Source organism: Thunnus thynnus, chromosome 18, assembly GCF_963924715.1.
Source record: "Thunnus thynnus chromosome 18, fThuThy2.1, whole genome shotgun sequence".
NCBI classification, from domain to species: domain Eukaryota; kingdom Metazoa; phylum Chordata; class Actinopteri; order Scombriformes; family Scombridae; genus Thunnus; species Thunnus thynnus.
Window position 1 is genome coordinate 18,627,192 of NC_089534.1, and position 17,537 is coordinate 18,644,728.

At 38.6% G+C, this 17,537-nt stretch overlaps 4 protein-coding genes and 1 non-coding gene across 9 annotated transcripts in view; 3 read left to right on the forward strand and 2 right to left on the reverse strand.

Moving 5' to 3' along the window:
- Positions 1-8,284, reverse strand: part of syne1a (spectrin repeat containing, nuclear envelope 1a) — a 144,832-nt gene extending 136,548 nt beyond the window's left edge. For all 3 annotated transcript variants that reach the window (XM_067572353.1, XM_067572352.1, XM_067572351.1), the window contains exons 1-2: positions 8,196-8,284; positions 7,767-7,845 (exon numbers count right to left, since the gene is read on the reverse strand). The gene's annotated coding sequence lies outside the window, so the exon portion shown is untranslated. The remainder of the gene's footprint in view (positions 1-7,766; positions 7,846-8,195) is intronic.
- Positions 193-3,393, forward strand: myct1a (myc target 1a). Its single transcript, XM_067572363.1, has 2 exons — positions 193-580; positions 1,559-3,393. The coding sequence occupies exons 1-2, from the start codon at positions 526-528 to the stop codon at positions 2,104-2,106; spliced, it is 603 nt and encodes a 200-aa protein (XP_067428464.1). The 5' UTR covers positions 193-525; the 3' UTR covers positions 2,107-3,393.
- Positions 4,408-13,630, forward strand: serac1 (serine active site containing 1). Of its 2 annotated transcripts, none has more exons than XM_067572358.1 (17): positions 4,408-4,515; positions 5,052-5,208; positions 5,355-5,391; positions 5,475-5,617; positions 6,093-6,182; positions 6,757-6,888; positions 6,977-7,098; positions 7,442-7,570; positions 7,714-7,827; positions 8,219-8,381; positions 8,741-8,891; positions 8,995-9,136; positions 9,323-9,423; positions 11,467-11,564; positions 12,081-12,263; positions 12,359-12,502; positions 12,640-13,630. In XM_067572358.1, the coding sequence occupies exons 2-17, from the start codon at positions 5,115-5,117 to the stop codon at positions 12,774-12,776; spliced, it is 1,980 nt and encodes a 659-aa protein (XP_067428459.1). In that variant the 5' UTR covers positions 4,408-4,515; positions 5,052-5,114; the 3' UTR covers positions 12,777-13,630. The 2 variants fall into 2 exon arrangements, with proteins under 2 accessions (XP_067428459.1, XP_067428457.1); XM_067572356.1 differs by having other exon boundaries at positions 4,415-4,515; positions 5,108-5,208.
- Positions 13,631-13,860: 230 nt separating this feature from the next.
- gtf2h5 (general transcription factor IIH, polypeptide 5) lies at positions 13,861-15,204 on the forward strand. Of its 2 annotated transcripts, none has more exons than XM_067572366.1 (3): positions 13,861-14,039; positions 14,395-14,468; positions 14,594-15,204. In XM_067572366.1, the coding sequence occupies exons 2-3, from the start codon at positions 14,434-14,436 to the stop codon at positions 14,772-14,774; spliced, it is 216 nt and encodes a 71-aa protein (XP_067428467.1). In that variant the 5' UTR covers positions 13,861-14,039; positions 14,395-14,433; the 3' UTR covers positions 14,775-15,204. The 2 variants fall into 2 exon arrangements, with proteins under 2 accessions (XP_067428467.1, XP_067428465.1); XM_067572364.1 differs by having other exon boundaries at positions 13,886-14,001.
- A 1,762-nt stretch (positions 15,205-16,966) lies between these two features.
- Positions 16,967-17,157, reverse strand: LOC137169970 (U2 spliceosomal RNA). The gene has a single exon (XR_010924576.1). It is a non-coding gene; the product is annotated as a U2 spliceosomal RNA (small nuclear RNA).
- Between the last annotated feature and the right edge of the window lie 380 nt (positions 17,158-17,537).

A 17,537-nucleotide genomic window follows, 5' to 3' on the forward strand; every position in this document is an offset into this window, starting at 1 on the left:
GTGAGTGTGGTGAACTGTCCTATGGAAAAAGCTGAAGGAATGGGTCTTATGGCACAGGGGTTATTCTGTTTTACATTAATCAACCTGAAGGAAATGATGGGAGAGGAAGTGATTACAGCAACACCCCGTCTCCCCACCTCCAGGATCTCTGTCCTGGATAGATAAGCCACTCCTGTTGCTAATTTCAAGCAGAAAAGCAGGAAATGTGACAGTGTAGTTTTCCGCTTCCATAAACAAGACGACTGCCAGAGTTAGCCGCCAGTCCTGTGTGCCTCTGGGCTGAGTCTCCCTCTGAGGGAGACAGACACAGAAAGACAGAGAAAGTGAGCAAGGGAGGAGAGAGGGAGAAAGTGAGAGAACAGGAAAGAGGGGGGACAGAAAGACAGGAAAATCCATCAGAAGAGAGAAGAGAGACGGGCAAGAGTTGACAGAAGAAGAGGAGAAGGGAGAAGAAGAGAGAGTTAAAGACAGACTGAACTGAGTATCAGTCTCTCTTCTTCTCCTCTGACACAACAGAAAAAAGTCATGGCTGAGAACAACACAAATGTCTTTCTGGAAATACTTCAGTCTTTCGATGCTGGTGAGTTTTTTCTAACTTCCCGTCTCTTTTAGCTGGTCTTTTTCATGTGGTCTCTCTGATTGGCATCGCTGTTTCTCTCAGGAATTCAAATTAATCACCTCTCTGGAATAGATACAATATGTGGGCCTGATTTTCTTTTGAAAACAACTATCAAACTTATTAGAAATTTTTAAGAAGTCTTTCTCGAATTTAAGAAGTGACATAATACACACACAAAGTCTATAGAGTACTTGTATGTTTTCTTAGTGTTTTTTCCCCCCCCTCAGTTGTCCCAAAAGTCATTTCCAGATGATTTCTGACCAAAGTCTGCTTTTAGCTTTCCCAAAGTCATAGAGAAAACTGCTGTGGAAATATGGACTTGTAGCAGTAGATTCGGTCATTTTAACGTTTAACTGTATTGAAAGGAAATTGATTTGTTTTCCCTGGCTGCCGTCCAACAGGATTTGTCTTAGCAGCTGCATTCTCTCTCTTCTCTCAAGCACGCTTATGCTGGCACTACTGCTTCCAAGGCAAAGAAGCAATGAGCAGAAAAGTCAGTGCCCTTGTTTAATGTGGGACTGAAATGCAATCAGATTGTTGTCTGCAAAGGGCTTGCTCTGGTAAACATGAAAGAGGAAAGCCTATTATTATTTTGTCAAGGGGCACCATCTTGCAAGACACTGTTCCTCCACCATTTGTTACAGATGTTTTTTTCAGATCTTGGTAAGAGCATAGATTCTAATTAAAATTCTTTCCATTCCTAGGGGATGACAAAAAAAAAGATAATATGGATAAAGTGCATTTATATGTGTTATATGTACGTAACATTTTCTGTACACTCTGGCCCCTCACAGTGAAATGTTAAAAAGTTAATGGGGCTGGAAAAGAAACCACATAGGGAGACCAAAAATATGAGTGTTTGTAAAGGATCTACTTAAATTACATACTGTGACACAGATAATAAAATATAAGATATATGATTTATTTCTTTCTCCCCAGTCCCTCTGATCATAGCTTTCTGTGTGTCCATGGCGGTGGGCCTGGTCTTGGGGGCCCTCATTTACGTGATCCTGACCTGGATGTCCCGACGCAGAGCAGGCTCTGCCAGCATCACCCGCCGCCCGCCTCGCCAATCGCGCACCTCCCCTCGATCCCGTCCAGGCTTCAACCGCAACAGCAGCTACGACCGGCGGAGCAACAACAGTTTGGTCAGTGCTGCTTTTAGCTTCCACCGCCAGACTTCCTCACCAGATCACCTCGACCCACTGGGGCACAAATCCAGCTTTAGGGCCTCAACCTTCCATCCTCTCCTCCAGTGCAGCCAAATCGCAAGGGAGGCAGAGGAGGGGAGCCAGACCACGCTGCCTCGGACACCGACCTTGACAACCTCAGCTGGATCGGCTCAAACAGCGGCTCATCCAGCTGCCACCCCACCCAGACCTGAGTCATTTTGGGGGAACAATGGCCTCAGGGGTTTCCAAGCTACACAGACCCCACCTCCAGCGTATGAGAGCATTATTAGGGCTTATCAGGAAACATGCACCTGAGAGGAGGGAGAGCGCCAGGCTGACATTAACTGAATGAGCCCAGAGTTGTAAATGGATTTACAAATGATATTGGACTAAATCTGTACTGATTTGTATGACCAGGTGGATCTGGGTGGAAAGACCAAGGAAGTCAAGGTCATTGAGTATCCTGCTCATACAGCAACAATTACACTCTGAACCAAAAATCCATTTTGTATGTCTTTTGGTTTGTTAGTAGATATCTGTTCTTGACATAAGCATACTTGTCTTTCATCATTCAATACTGATACTTCAACAATGTTGCAATGGCTGTTTAAGAACAGAAATGACTATATTTTAATAATAGAGTTGCCTGGTGAATGTACACTAAAGAATATGTTGGTGCTGATTATGGCAATGACATATATTGAAGAGAAGATGCACTACACTCCAATGATTTTACTATATTACAGATGTTTTGACCACACTTGGTCTTTCTCAAGACAAGTTCCCATTGCCCATTTGTCCATTTCTTGTAATCTTTAAGCTTGGTTATTGATACATCTGAACATTTTTGGGACATAGTCTAAAAGGTATAGTCTTTATGGTGTGTCTCTTGGTGGTTGTACTTGACACTTGTGTTGAACTTGCCTTAAGAAAGAACTGAGTGTGGCTGAAACGTCAGTCATAAAATAAAATCTAATAAAATCTTCTCCTCAATATGAATCTTAACACTAAGCAGTCAGTATTTAGTGGTGATTGACATCCGTGTATGCTTGCAAATAATCTTTGTTTAATTTAGACGAGGCAAAAATCTAAAAATAAATTTTATTATCTAGGTATTTATGATGCATGGCAAGATTTCCGGTTTGCCCCTGCTGATCATCTGATAACTATGCAAAAAAAGAAAGAGAAGCATGCTGTGTAGCTCAAAGGAAGACAAGTGCTTGTGTGTTAATCTGTAATTAATCAATTGAATATGTGTCATTGAAATATCTTTACAAAACCCTGTTAGGGGCAGATTTAAATTTATTTGATGTTTTTTTTTTGTTTACTGCCTCACATGTTTTTTTGCAGAGCTGTGGTATGTGGGTGTGTGTGGCATTCAAAGTAATTTAGTGTGTGTGTGTTTGCATGTACAGTATGTGTGAGCATGAAAGAGTCACAGAGAAGTGGGCATTAAGTGTCTGAAGTTCTTTTATTATGTATGTTTGAATGTAATTTACTGAAGTTTGCTCATAAGTTAATGCAATAAAAAAAAGAATTAAAAGTATGAAAACTGGGTTTTACATTAATGGACATAATAATGTAAACACCCAGCATCAACAACTCTTTTTGTGAAGCGTCTTCTGTGTGATTACAAGCTTTATAGAGCTGCAACGATTAGTCAATTAATTGATTAGTTACCAACTATTAAATTCATCGCCAACTATTTTGATTGTCCATTTTGATAACTATTTCTTGAAGGGTGAACTAGTGAACTACAGTGAAGTTTGGGAGGTGAAGGACAGGGGTGCCCTCAGAGCCCTTGAGTTTAGACCCGCCCTCCTCACAGCAGAAACACATCATACAGATATTTTCTTACATGTAGATAAAATGTGACATGCTCTCCAGTGGTGGACGAAGTACTCAGATCCTTTACTTGAGTAAAAGTAGAAATACTGTCATCTAAAAATACTCAATTACCAGTAAAAGCCCTGCATTGAAAATGTTACTTAAGTGAAAAGTACAGAAGTATTATCAACAAAATGTACTTAAAGTATCAAAAGTAAAATTACTCATCATGCAGACTATGTTATTTTATTATAGTATATTATATTGTTTGTTTCTATCATGAACAATATATATGAAATCATTTTAATGTTGTGGTTTATCGATGTGAAATTTTAGATACATTGGTTAGATTTATAGTAATAGTACTGCATCTTATTATATTATATTTAAGTGTACACTTTATATAGCACCTTTCACACAAAGTGCATAACACATTTTTTTAAAAAGAAAAAAGAGCGTCAATTGAAACAACAGTTAGAATATTAAAATATATTATTTTATGGAAAATCTTCATCTGAAAAGTAACTAAAGCGGTCAAAATAAATGTAGTGGAGTAGAAAGTACAATATTTTCCTCTAAAATGTAATAGAGTGGAAGTATAAAGTACGTCAAATGGAAATACTCAAGCACAAGTACTTCAAAGTTGTACTTTAAGTACAGCACTTGAGTAAATGTACTTAGTTACTTTCCACCGCCGGTGTTGTCATAACGCTACACATAAATTCACACGCAGTGTAACGTTACAGGATACGTTCAATATGTTTTTAATAACTTTGAAGCTCTTTGCTGTTACTCTGATGACGTATTATTTGTGAGACGAGTTTACGTTGTGTTTATGAACCGGGACATAACGTTCAGTCGGTAGCCGTTTTGAACGCCTGTCAGTCGGTAAATAAGGTAATGTCACCGTTAAAAAACGAAAGTAGAACTCGTTAAAATTGTTAACTTTAGTCAGCAGTCTGGGTAGATTAGCGGTAAGCTCTTAAAATGTAGTCTATGTAAATGTTTGTGACGGTTGTGTTAGCTTAAGGTTCATTTAGCTACCGGTGTTTGAGCTAAACTAAGCTGTGTGTGAAACGAAGCCTGCTTTGCTTTCTCAGTGAAACATCAAGACTGACAGCTGAGACACAACTGGCTTTTTCCTAGTTATATTAGAGACAGGTAGCTATCGACCACGCTAGGCTCATGAATTAGTTAATGTCTCTGAACTTCGGCTAGCTTGCTAATGTAAAAACAGTTGGCGTTAACTGTCACAAGTTAAATATAATATTGACGCTAAATCTTGGTGTTGGCTTTATCGCTAGTTGGCGTTTGTACAATAAATATGCTGCAGGTAAAGTGTAATTTATGTACGTGTTTTCAAGTAACGTTAGCTTTTGTACAAACAGAGACTTCCATGATCATTGTCCACATGCCTGACCCTTTTCATATAGAGTCAGACATGTGGACAGCTGGTTTGTAGTGTGGTCTGATGTACCGTAACATGCAGGCGGAGGATGTCTGTTGCTGCTCTACGTTTGATCCGCTGTCGGAGACTGAGCACAGCTGGGCCACCTGGTGTGAAGAAAGTGCTACAGTGGAAAGATTTAAGTGAGTTTATTTGACTCACGAGCACACCACTTATTGACAACAATCTCACAGAGCTAGTGACTTTAAATGTATTGATTTACTTGATTGACTCTGAGAACAGCTTTAAAACCTTGTCTAATATCGATCTTTTTCCTGTTGGAATCTAGGGCAGGTTGCGAAAGTCACTAGTGCGGTTGTCTTGGGGTAAGTTTAATTTCAACCTTGACTGCGACATTTCTGTGAAATGTACTGTCAGCGTGCCTCAGTTTATCATCACCTCTCTACAGGGGCTGTCTTTTTATTACTTATGAGGTGGTTGCCTTGGACAAGGCTGTGACCATTGACACTAGTGCCATTCTTCAGGAGAAGTACAAGTCTTACATTTACCTGAAAGCCACTCCCTCAGATGAAAAGGAGAACCTTACTGCAGGTACTGAATGTCATTCACCTTAAAACTTTGTATAAAACTTAAAGGACTACGTTTTTTTAGATTTATTTTTAGTTTTGATGTGTTTTTTGGACACTGCCCTATTACCCAAATCAGCTGGATGACATCTGGCTAATATGCTGAGTGGCTGTATTTATTTCTTGGATGAGCACAAAATGATAACCAGTTTACCATGTCCAGGTGCTCAGTGACATCTGCTATCATGACTTCCTGTCGTCCCTTCCTTCCCCTCTCTAGTGTCTTTCCTGCCTGCATATTTGGGTCAGTCTGTTGACTGATCTCACTTCCATTTGTCAAGGTTCACTTATTTCATGGAAACAGTCAACTATCAACCTACACTGAGATACCAACTAGCAATCATTATAAGATAGTTTTCTTAGAAGTGTTTTTATATAAATGTAATTCTGATTTTCTAGAAGGTCACAATAGTCCTTTTTGCACTGTGTGTCTTTTCCAGGGCTCACACACAAAGCAAGGAGGGAACTACATAAAGTAGCGAGACGGTTTGTGGAAATATCCTCTAGGCTTTTGCTGCGATCATTAGATGGTAAGAAACCAAAAGTTGCCTTCATATCAAATCAGCTGGAAATCACACTGGAAGTGCACAGTGTGAAACTGCAGCACTTCCTCAAATGTTTCTTGGGACTGGAAAGCAGATGTTGTTGCTAATAGAGACATATAAATATTTATTTTCCGAAAAATATAGTTGCACGCTCAGTTTACATGAAGGCCAAAGGAAGCACCTGTCTTGTACATGCACATCCTGTTTTAGAGATATCATAAAGTTTGTGCCTTCATGTGTATATGAGCAATTGCCTAAAGAATGTAGCAATGTGTGACAACTTTTTCATTAAATTATATTCCAGTAAGACACTAAATAAATTAACTTTTGATCTTTTAAAAATCAATAGCTGCCAAGTTGGTGACACAAAGTTTGCAACCACAAGGTTTGTAAATTAGTAGTTGTTGTAGTAATCTGACAGTGGTCCTGTAGATACTGTTAGTTAGTCACAGTAGATACTGTTTGAATGTAAGTTCACAGTTCCCTTTAAGGTATTTATGGCACACTTTGTTCTCTAAGTGTTCAGCCAGTCAGTTTGTTCTGTATTTGTATGTCTTAGAGCACTTCAGTCATGTGGATGCAGACCCACATGAAGTGGCATTATGGGTCCTGCTGAAGAGGACGCAGTCGGCCACAAAGGCCATCAGACTACAGGCTGTACAGGAGCTTGCAAAAAATCACCACTGGCATGGTAAAATACATTAAAAAATGATGCATATATCACTTGAATTTACCACACGTGAACTGTGGTAAGATCACGCCTGTTGTCAATAATGCAGACTACCAGTACCAGACAGCAGCCCAGGTAATAGACCAGAGAACAGCAGTGGGCCTGGCTCGGACTCCTCAGGTAGACCTGCGGTTCTTCCGGCCCGCTCCTGCACTGCCTGACCTAGAGGATGTACGTACCTTCATGAAATAGTCTATTATGTAGAATATCTCAATCTTTTTCTCTATCACCTGCAAACCAGGCTCATTCACAGACTGTGTTTCTATACCAACAAAATAACATAATCTGTTTTAAAGTTTTAGTTCTTTTCTTTTTGTGTATTTCTTTGCAGCCTTCTCAAGAAACTAGGTTTGCGATGGTATGTCCTGTTAGAATAGGCTATTGTATGTGTAGCTGTTAATCCACAAGGGACAATAGCTACTATTCATTATGTAGGCTGCCTATTGATCCTTCATCAGCTTTACGCCGCATGGGTATATAAAAAGATAACTACGATATATTATCAACTTCACAGGGTCTGTCAGCAGAGGATGGACTGAGGGAGCTGCTGGCGTCTCTGCCTCAGTCTGAGGTGGACAAATGTGTTCAATACTTCACCTCACTGGCCCTGAGAGAGAGCACTCAGTCTCTGGCAGCACAGCGGGTAATAATGACAGATCTTTAGGAAGATGACTGACTGGAGCACAAAAGAGCAGGACAATAACAATCTAATGTATGCCCAAAAAGTTTGAAAATTCAAATGTTTAAATCCTCTCACTAACATGCTCGCTTTCTTTAATGTTGTAGGGTGGTCTGTGGTGTTTTGGTGGCAATGGGCTGCCCTACGCCCAGAGTCTCACCTCTGTTCCCTCTGAGAAGGTGGAATCCTTCTGCCTACAAGCACTGGTACAGCACTCCAAGGTAATGATGGTCAATAACCTACACATGACCAGACAGGGGGAAATGCAACATAAAAACAGCACATCTTGTCTAATTCATAATATAATGAGATAATCCAAAGCACAAAGCGCCTTTTGATTTAGTTCAGTCAATTCTGTAGATTTGTGTGTTACATGGATGGAGGAACAAGTATTTATAGTAGTGTTTTAATGAGTACACTGGACACACCATCCTTTAAATTTCATGGTTTCTGAACAAAAACAGACATAACTTCATTATCTCATCAGTTAATGCGGTCCATGCTTGAACACATCTCTTGTTGGATTAACTTATGCAGAGACTGTGGTTAATACCTTGTTTTAATTGCTATGTAAATCTTCTGAACTTACTGAAACACGTTTCTTGTCTGCAGGTCCAGAGTCACTGTGACCCCATAGTTGCCAGTGGGGGTCTACAGCTCCTCCAGAGGGTTTATCAGCTCCGTAGAGACTCCCTGAAGATTCAGAGGAACATTGTTCGCATCATAGGAAACTTGGCAGTCAATGACAGTGTTCACCAGGCCATAGTGCAGTCTGGTAAGTCTGTAACTCATCAGATGATACCACAGAGATTCTGGTTATGTGTAATACTGACTGGTGATAGTGAGGATGCTATTAAAAACAAGATCTACATCCTTCTTTTATATATGCTGAATTCATCTACAACTTGGATACTATCTAATCCCTGTTTATATCATAGGTCTTACCATTTACATGAAACCAGTTTTTTAACCACAGCTACCAATTATTAGTCAATCCAGGCTTATTTTACAGTATTTACACATGTTCTCTGCTTTTAATACTTTTTGTCTCAATTGTTTGAACTGGAAACTGAACAGATTATAACGGATCCAATCTTTTATCCCCTTTACTCCGAACCTTTGTAACAACTTCAGGCTGGGTGTCTGTCTTGGCTGAGATGATGCAGTCTCCTCATGTTATGCAGGCGTCTCATGCAGCTCGCGCTCTAGCCAACCTGGACAGGGAGACGGTGAAGGAGAAATACCAAGATGGCGTCTATATCCTCCACCCACAAACACGTGACAAGTAGGAAAACAATTCTATGTTTATATAATTTTATGACGCATTAGTTTCATTTTATTTTACATTTTAAACCAACACTTCTCCTGGACAATGTGTTAATTTCCAGCCAGCCAATCAAAGCAGATGTGCTGTTCATACATGGGATTCTAGGGGCAGCCTTTAAGACATGGCGGCAGAAGGACCAAAATTTGTTAGAGGAAGAGAAGGACAAAGAGAGCAGGGATGATTACACAGAATGCTGGCCAAAGGTAAGAAATACACCACGAGTGTGTTTTATTAGTTATAGTATGGCACTGTGTCTTGACACTTTCCATGTTTCCCCCTTACTCTGAATTTAATGGCTATGAATTGATCTTTGTATACACAGAGGAGATTTATCATTGTTTGGTGAGTTCTCAGTGTTCATCTGTGTTTTTGTGTTCTTTACTTTACAGTCATGGTTGGCTGCTGATTGTCCAAATCTGAGAGTACTATCAGTGGAATATGACAGTCACCTCAGTGACTGGATGGCCAAGTGTCCTGTTGAGACTCAAAGGTGAGGAGTCTGCAGTGTCTTCATTTGTCTACTTGTGTTTAAGCATGTACAGTTATTACTGCTGTGCAATTATGGGCAAAATGATGATCCAAATTATTTTTCAGTGAGCCAAATTGTTTTGCTAAATACTAATAGTAATCTAAAGGACAGGTTCATGATTTTTCAGGTTTACAACAGTCAGTTGCCCGTATGAATGCTGAAATAGGTTTTTCTTTCAATAATCATTCCTCCTGTTCATACTGGCCATTAGAGGATCCCTTCATAATGTACTTATAATGTAAGTGATGGGGCCAAAATCCACAAGCTTCCTTCTGCGCAAAAATGTATTTAAAAGTTTGTCTGAAGCCAATATAAAGTTTCAGCCGTCCAAATGAGTCAAATCAAATAGATATCTTTCAATATTAGTGTTTTTAGTGCCGAAGTCCCTTTTTTGGCTTTACCGGCCATGGACCAGCCATATAACCGCAGTTTTGGGTGGGTGAGTGAGTGAGAGAGAGAGAGTGAGACCGTTGGTTGGCCGGCCGAGTGTTGGAGTTTTTAAATGAATCGGTGTGACATGATGGAAGTGGAGGACAGCAGCGCAACACAGAGCGACTGTGTTTCCTGCTCCGAGTTCTGATGCTCTCAGTTTCGGTGTTAAATGCAGTGAAGTCAACTAAACTCCTGTTTAAACAGAGTCATACCCGCGTCTCTGCTGTCTCCTCCTCTACCGTCCAGTGTGATTGAGTCTCCGGCTGACAGCGCAGCAGAGACGCTCGGCAGTGTGTTTGGATTTTATAACTGAACTAATACCTTAATACCTTAATAATAGCTTTTATTTCTTTGACATTTTCACATTACAAACGATGAACAGCAGCATTTAAACACAAGTCTTACGGGTAAAACATGCGACTCATGTAGCTGTTAAATCAGTTTAGTGTGGGGCGACTGCTCTGCAGGTGCGCTTTATTTGACTGCAACTGCAGTAACCAAACAGAGGTAAGCCTCCTGAGTTTGCACTCAAAATGCTGTCAAAATTTACAATTTCCACCAAAGCATCCATAATCATCAACCAGGAAAGAGGCAGAAAAATGGTACATAAAGGCATGAGGGAGAGCACACAGTTTAAGAACCACAAATAACTCTGATCACTCTGACAGAACACTCAATACAGAGTGAAAAATGAGAGACATCCACAGAGTGAAACAGATGAAAGAGCAGGGGCAGTTAACAGATAATTAGAATAGTTATAATTAAAATGAAAACAAGTTCTCTTTCAAATACAAACTGGCAGTTCCAACAACGTGATGTTGCCTGATGTTCTCTGGACAGCAAATTACTGGGACCACTACAGAAAATTGCAGATGAACACTTAATATCCAGGAATTCACATTGTAGACGCTACCACTGACTATTCCTGTAACAAACTGGCTGTAGTTTCACATGATTGACCATGCACAGTCTAGTCATATACTAGGTTTTGACTCAGTCTTTTCGTGACTTTACTTCCACCGCAGCTCAACAGGGAAACACTGTTGAGGAAACACAAAGAGGGAATTTGATGCTAAAAAGACTGTATATGTGGCAGATATCCATTTGATATGACTAACTCAGACTGCTGAAGCCTCATATAAGCTTCAGATTAACTTTTAAATGCATTTTCGCACAAAATGACTGTGTGGACACACTGTGGATTTTGGTCGCCATCACTTAGATTGAAAGCACATTTGAAGGGGATCTTTTAATAGCCAGTATGAACGGGAGGAATGATTACAGTGAGGAAAACCTCTTTCAGTGTTCATATTGGCACCTGACTGTTGTTTTAAGACAGACTTCAATAATTGTGAATCAGTCCTTTAAATATGTTGCACAAAATTATTTGTACTGCTCTATTGTTATCTAATACCAACATCATGGCTATTTTAAGCTACACATTATTAGTGGAATGTTTTACCATCTCCAATGCTATAGTATTATATTTTGAATCATTATTATATACTGTCACAATTCCAACAGGCTATAAATAAGCGAAAGGTTGATTAATTCTTTGTTTTGGCTCTTCAGGAAGTCTTTGGCCTACAGAAGTCGAGAGCTGCTAAAGAAGTTAAAGATGGCGGGAGTTGGAGAGAGGCCCGTGGTCTGGGTAGCCCACAGTATGGGAGGTATATTCTGTCATAACTTTATGTCTGTGTAATGGTTTTTAAAGATAGTTTTTACAATATTAACTACCATGTAGAAGGCAGTATAATACATTACTACAAGATCAAAGCAAATTACTCTCTAATTAGTAATTCCTGCTTGCCTCTGTTCCTCTTGATGTCTTAATTCCATTTTACCACAAACATCTGATGTCTCTATTTATCTGGTAACTTATTCTATTACTGTTTTATAAATTTAATGTGATCCCCTGGCAATAGTAACGATAAAACGCCATACAAAGCCATTAAAATTACTCCATGTGTGTTTTAGATTTATATACAGTTCATAGTTGGATGCTGCAGTGTTTTGTGAACGCTACATAAAAAACAAATGTCTGAATCTTATTCATACCTGCACTCTCATGTACATTTTAATAATGACTGTCCTTATCATAGGTATATCTCTACACTTAAACCTCATTGGTTCAGAAAATACTGGATACACTCTGTCTATTTACTGTTAAATTTCTCCCCCATTAGGTTTGCTTGTGAAAAAAATGCTGCTGGATGCCTCAGAGGATCCAGATATGCACGGGCTGTTTAAAAACACCAAGGGTGTTATGTTCTATAGTGTTCCTCACCATGGCACCTCTATGGCCGAATACTCGATCAATGTCAGATATCTCCTGTTCCCCTCTATAGAGGTCAGAGAACTTTGTAAAGGTGAGTGAATAATATGAACTCTGGGGTCCAAAAATCCTTTTATTTAATGGAAATTGTTTGATAATTAATGTAAGTTGTTGTTCTTGTGTTTTTAGACTCGCCAGCACTGCGCAACCTGAATGAGAACTTCCTGAATATCGCCAAAGAAAAGGAATTCAAGGTGTTAAGCTTTGCAGAGACAATGCCAACAAACATTGGTCCCATGATCAAGATACTGGTGGTACCGACACAGTCCGCAGGTATGTAACACTAGTGCACATGGAAAATAAGACGTGTGTAGCATAAATATGAAAGCACAAGCAAAAAGAGCACACCTATACTATATGTCTGTAATCTTGTTCCTTTGGCCCTTACTTTAAGCCTGTTCTTGTTTCAGATCTTGGCATCGGGGATCTGATTGAGGTGGATGTAGATCATCTCAACATCTGCAAGCCAGAAAAGAAGGACTCATTCCTGTACAAGCGCAGTCTTCAGTTCATCCAGGAAGCACTGCAGAGCTACATCAGCCACTGACTCCCACTTATCTACATAAAAACATTTAGTTAAACTATACTTGAAATGGGGGAAGAGTGCTATCATCCCTCCCCTCAACCAAATGGAAACATAACTGCCTCTCCTTGTTGCACATTTAAATGAATAACCACTAATGTGATCATAGTATGAAGACATTAAGATTTATTTTACACATTGACATTTGTGATGAAAGAAACCTGGGTGCTGATTTTTTTTTCCCTAGACATCCTCATAGATTGGTCTCTCACTTGTAAGTCTGATGAATTTTAAAGATAACTTGAACATTTTAAAGGTCATTGTTGCTACGTTTACAACTTCTACAGAAAGTATGCTCTAGATTTTATTTTTCTGACCCTTTTTAAGCCCATTTCATCTTAGACTTACAAGCTTAAAATCACACTGTAATTTCTTATAGATGCGCTGACATGTCTTTGCCACTCATACTCTTCAGTAAGTCTGACCAGAGCCATGGTTTAAGAGTTTATTTTTATATTTATGTATTTTATTCTAACTATACTGACACATTGTGCCAAAACATTTCCCTTCCTGAGCCTTACCTGAAATGGACCTGTATTAATATATTAGTTCAGGTTGCTTTATTTATTTGTATAGGACTAATCAATTGGTTTTTAATCTCCATGTGTTTGCAGTCCAATTTCCACTAGCAATGCTGACAATAAAAAAGTGTAAGGTTGGAGGCTTCATTTGACTTGTCTATGCTGTGCTTTGACATTTATTTTCCTCTAAAAACATCTTTCTAATGCATATCTCACCTCTTAAAATATTTACACTACAGTGTTGTGAAATGTGGGATTTTCCTGTTGATGTGACAAAACTAATGTAAATCAACTTTTTTTTAAAAAAAAAAAAAAAAAAAAAAAAGCTTATTCCGGTCTGTTTTATCCATCAACAGTTTTTAATGAATTTTTTCAGAAACTTGACAATATCAAAATTTATTGTATTTCAATAATATTGCAATATAGAATTACTTATAGCATGATAGATTTTATCCATATCACCCACACCTACAATCACTTGTTTAATCACTGAAAAATACAGAATATCTATTTAATGAGTGCTATTAATTGTTCACTATAAGCATACAACAAACGCTATCCGTTGGCGCAGGCGCAGCTTGTGGATGACAGAAGATTGTCCCTCGGCACATGCCGTACGTCATTCCATAATCTTAGAAAAGTTAGCATATAGTAACTACAATCGTAAGGTTGGTGAAAGTCGTTCTTTTATCTTCCTATCTTTAATGTAGGTGTAATAGTAATTGGTCGTATCGCTTGTTCTTTGTTATTGATCTGAATATCGCAGTAATTAGCCGAATGAGCCTGGAGTTTTGTATTAGTCAGCTAACGTTAGCACTAACAAGCTAACATTAGCAGCTGTGCTCTTAAATCGTGAATAAACTTTAGGTTTTCTAAAATATAACGTTAACTTATAACGCCCTCATTAACAAACTGGGAGCTAAGTATAAGTTACTATCTTTTGTATTTTTTTGCTTTAAGGTTCTTTTATTCTTATCTATTGTCCTGAGTTTACCTATTGCTGTGTCGATGCTCGTGTTGTCGGTGAGTACATTTACATATCTTCGTTTATTGTTTTACAGGCTTTGAACACTTTAATTTGTTTCTCTACACCTGACAACATGGTCAACGTACACAAAGGTGTCCTTGTTGAATGGTAAGTCAGGGAGGGACTGAATGATGCTGAGGTGTTACGCAAGAAAAAGTACATAATTCCTCCCATTTGAGACTGAAATGATGAATTTGTCGTTTTCAATTCCTTCCCTCTGCTCACTGGACCAGCGACCCTGCCATGAAACAATTCCTCCTCTACCTGGATGAGAAGATGGCCCTGGGGAAGAAGTTTATCCTCAAGGATCTTGACGACACACATGTCTTCATCCTGGCGGAGGTGGTTCAGATCCTGCAGGAGAGAGTTGGCGAGTTAATGGACCAGAATTCATTCCCCATCACGCAGAAATAACACACAGAACTCTCTCTTCTTAGACACCGGACTGTTTCAGAATTTATGCCTTTAAATAAAAATGGTCTGCATTGTTTTAACTGCAGACAGAAAAGGATAAAATGTTAATCATTTTGTGCATTAAGATGAAAATAATTTAAGTTGCAAAGGCACATTGTGCTCCTTGGTACAATTTTGGTTGTACAGTATTTTTCTTTTTTCTTTTAGTGCAGCGTTGTTTTTTTTATTTCTTTTAAATGTGTCAATTATGAAATATGTTAATACATCTCACTGTTTGTTTCTTGGTCTTGATCTAAATTACCGCTTTGTGCTGAGCAAACAGCATATTGTCAACTTGTTTGCCGAAAATATCTGCCCACAGTTTTATATGAAGGGCTGATTAAAAGCGGTGAGAATCAGAGAACAAAATAAAGCTCTAGAAAGAGACAAACGTGTGTAGAGCTGTAGTGTTATTTTTCAGTGGGTTTTGGCCCTAATATTGACTCTGACTTCCATATTTATATAAGTCTTTTTGTTCTGTTTCAAACTCCAAAATATGACAACTGCAGATTTAATGACCATGAGAAATTAGTAATTTTCTTATGTGTGAGTAAAATGTAAACAACAAAGATATGAATGGCCTTATGAATGCTGTTTCAAAGAATTCTCCACACTGCCAAGATAACCAGGCTTTCTGGTTAAAAAGCACTTCCATTTTATTTTTATTAAGCATAATTATTTACCTACAGTCACATTTAAAGACACAGTCTCTAAAGAATATGTGAACTAGTCTTAAAAATCCTATTATGTGATATTTGTCTGTAAACTAATCTATAGAAGACCATGCCATCTGCTGTTGAAACTGTAAATTGGATTAATACAACTGGAAAGGAGAGTGAACAACTTCATACTGCGTCTTTGCTGTTGTGAGGCCATCTAAGCTATTTTATGTAAAACAGTCCTGTCTCTGGGTCCTGTAAATTGCACTTGTAAAGACTTTACAGTTGCCATTTGATGCAAAGTGCCCCCAAATGTTTCATAAACCCTGCAACATATTCCAGGTCATATTCACTGTAGAGACCATTGACCTAGATGCTGCAGAAAAACAAACCCTTGTAATGATGACAACACATGGATTGAATTGCCTAGTTCCTTAAAAGGCAACAGGTGAAGTTCTTCAGTTTATATACAGCAGTGGTAAGCAAATAGTGGCCTGTGGGCCAAATCTGGCCCTCCAACAACAGCTGAAGTTCTCCCTTTTAGAGATTACATCAAATCTTTTATGTGGTTCCTTGTGAAACTGCAGTAAATAACAATGTAAACACAAGGCTCATATAAATCCCAATAACTCGTAAACTCGTAACATCTTATAACCTGATTGTTGAACTCTGGGACTTTGTGAACATACAGTCATACACAGACACACAGTCTCTCTCTCTTCCTCTACGCACTTACTCACCCTCCACCAAACACACAAACTTTTCCCTACTAGGTAATATTTATACTTTCATCAGAAGTATCTATCTATCACCTATCACTCAGGTACAATACCACACTTGTGCACCAATGTGCAATATAATGTAGATTTGTATATATATTTAATTTGTCTCTCTCCTATCTTTCCTCTCTCTCCTTTTTTATAATTGTAAATATTGTATCATATACTCTAAGTGGAACTTGAGCTGCCTTCAAGGATGTTGCCATCCGCTGTGTTGCTCTTGAATCTTAAACTTACCAGATGAATAACACAGGTACATAACAACTTGGCTGATCTGATCAAAAAAGATTTGTGTCAATAACAGTATTTTGCTTCAACCACAAATGAAGCAGGCCACTGTTTATTGTGTGAGGATAAACTATCAATTACATTTCTAGTCTTGTAGTATAACACAAAGAATATGTTCATGTCTATGAGTTGTTTTTTTCCCCAGATGATTATTAACATGATGTTAATAATCTATGAGCTCTCACTTATGATGGGAATTATGAAATCTGCCCTCAGATACAAGCTGAAAACTTGAATCAATCTATTTTTGAAGGAATGAAAAGTAAAAAGAACATAATCGACATATTATAGGCTTTCCTTTCATCTATGGGAGCCTTCTAACAGACTGACAGACTAACTGTTCAATGAACTCACAATCAATACTATCCAGCAACTGCTGACAAACTAGATTAATGTGAAGTGTAAATGTTTATATTTCACAGTTATAGGGGGGTGCACCGTTCCTGGAAGTACTGCAATACCAGGTCGATGCGCGGAGTGGACGGAGCAAGCCCCTATTCCATCTCCCTGTTCCAAAAATCAATTTAATATATGGTCCCCGGATAGGGGACGTATCAGATATTAAACTGATAAGAACAGATACTACACTTGATCTTAGCCAAAAGGCCGAGAAGCGATAACGACAAAAAACCGACGTAGGGGAGTGATTCTCCTCACTGTATCTCTCACTCATGGTTTCACAAAGTTTTGATAGATTCAAACAATATAAACGAAGCGTAATAAAGACAGCATAAAAACGTGGCACTTCATGACTCACATGTACCGAAAAAGCACACAAAATAGCGTGTTTCAGTTAAAAAAAATGCTACGACAGTGAAGTTACTTCTGGTCACGTGGTAAGCCCTGACCCAATAAGCGATCACTATCGAGTATCGTACTAAAATCGTTTTTATAGCTTTAATAACAGTAGGTTCCCTTGTTAAGTCCATTTAATCACATGACCACGGTTTATTATAACTATTAATGATAACAGGATCGTGTGTGTGTGTGTGGCAAGA

Excerpts from the sequence above, each read along its gene's own strand:
- gtf2h5 (XM_067572364.1), top strand. The coding sequence starts at position 13,918 with ATGACAGAAGATTGTCCCTCGGCACATGCCGTACGTCATTCCATAATC. Across the intron at positions 14,002-14,394 it reads ATAGTAACTACAATCGTAAG|GCTTTGAACACTTTAATTTG; the intron begins GTTGGTGAAAGT and ends ATTGTTTTACAG. Across the intron at positions 14,469-14,593 it reads AAAGGTGTCCTTGTTGAATG|CGACCCTGCCATGAAACAAT; the intron begins GTAAGTCAGGGA and ends TCACTGGACCAG.
- myct1a (XM_067572363.1), top strand. The coding sequence starts at position 526 with ATGGCTGAGAACAACACAAATGTCTTTCTGGAAATACTTCAGTCTTTC. Across the intron at positions 581-1,558 it reads ACTTCAGTCTTTCGATGCTG|TCCCTCTGATCATAGCTTTC; the intron begins GTGAGTTTTTTC and ends CTTTCTCCCCAG.
- serac1 (XM_067572358.1), top strand. The coding sequence starts at position 5,115 with ATGTCTGTTGCTGCTCTACGTTTGATCCGCTGTCGGAGACTGAGCACA. Across the intron at positions 7,828-8,218 it reads CACTGGTACAGCACTCCAAG|GTCCAGAGTCACTGTGACCC; the intron begins GTAATGATGGTC and ends TCTTGTCTGCAG. Across the intron at positions 9,424-11,466 it reads TGTCCTGTTGAGACTCAAAG|GAAGTCTTTGGCCTACAGAA; the intron begins GTGAGGAGTCTG and ends TTGGCTCTTCAG.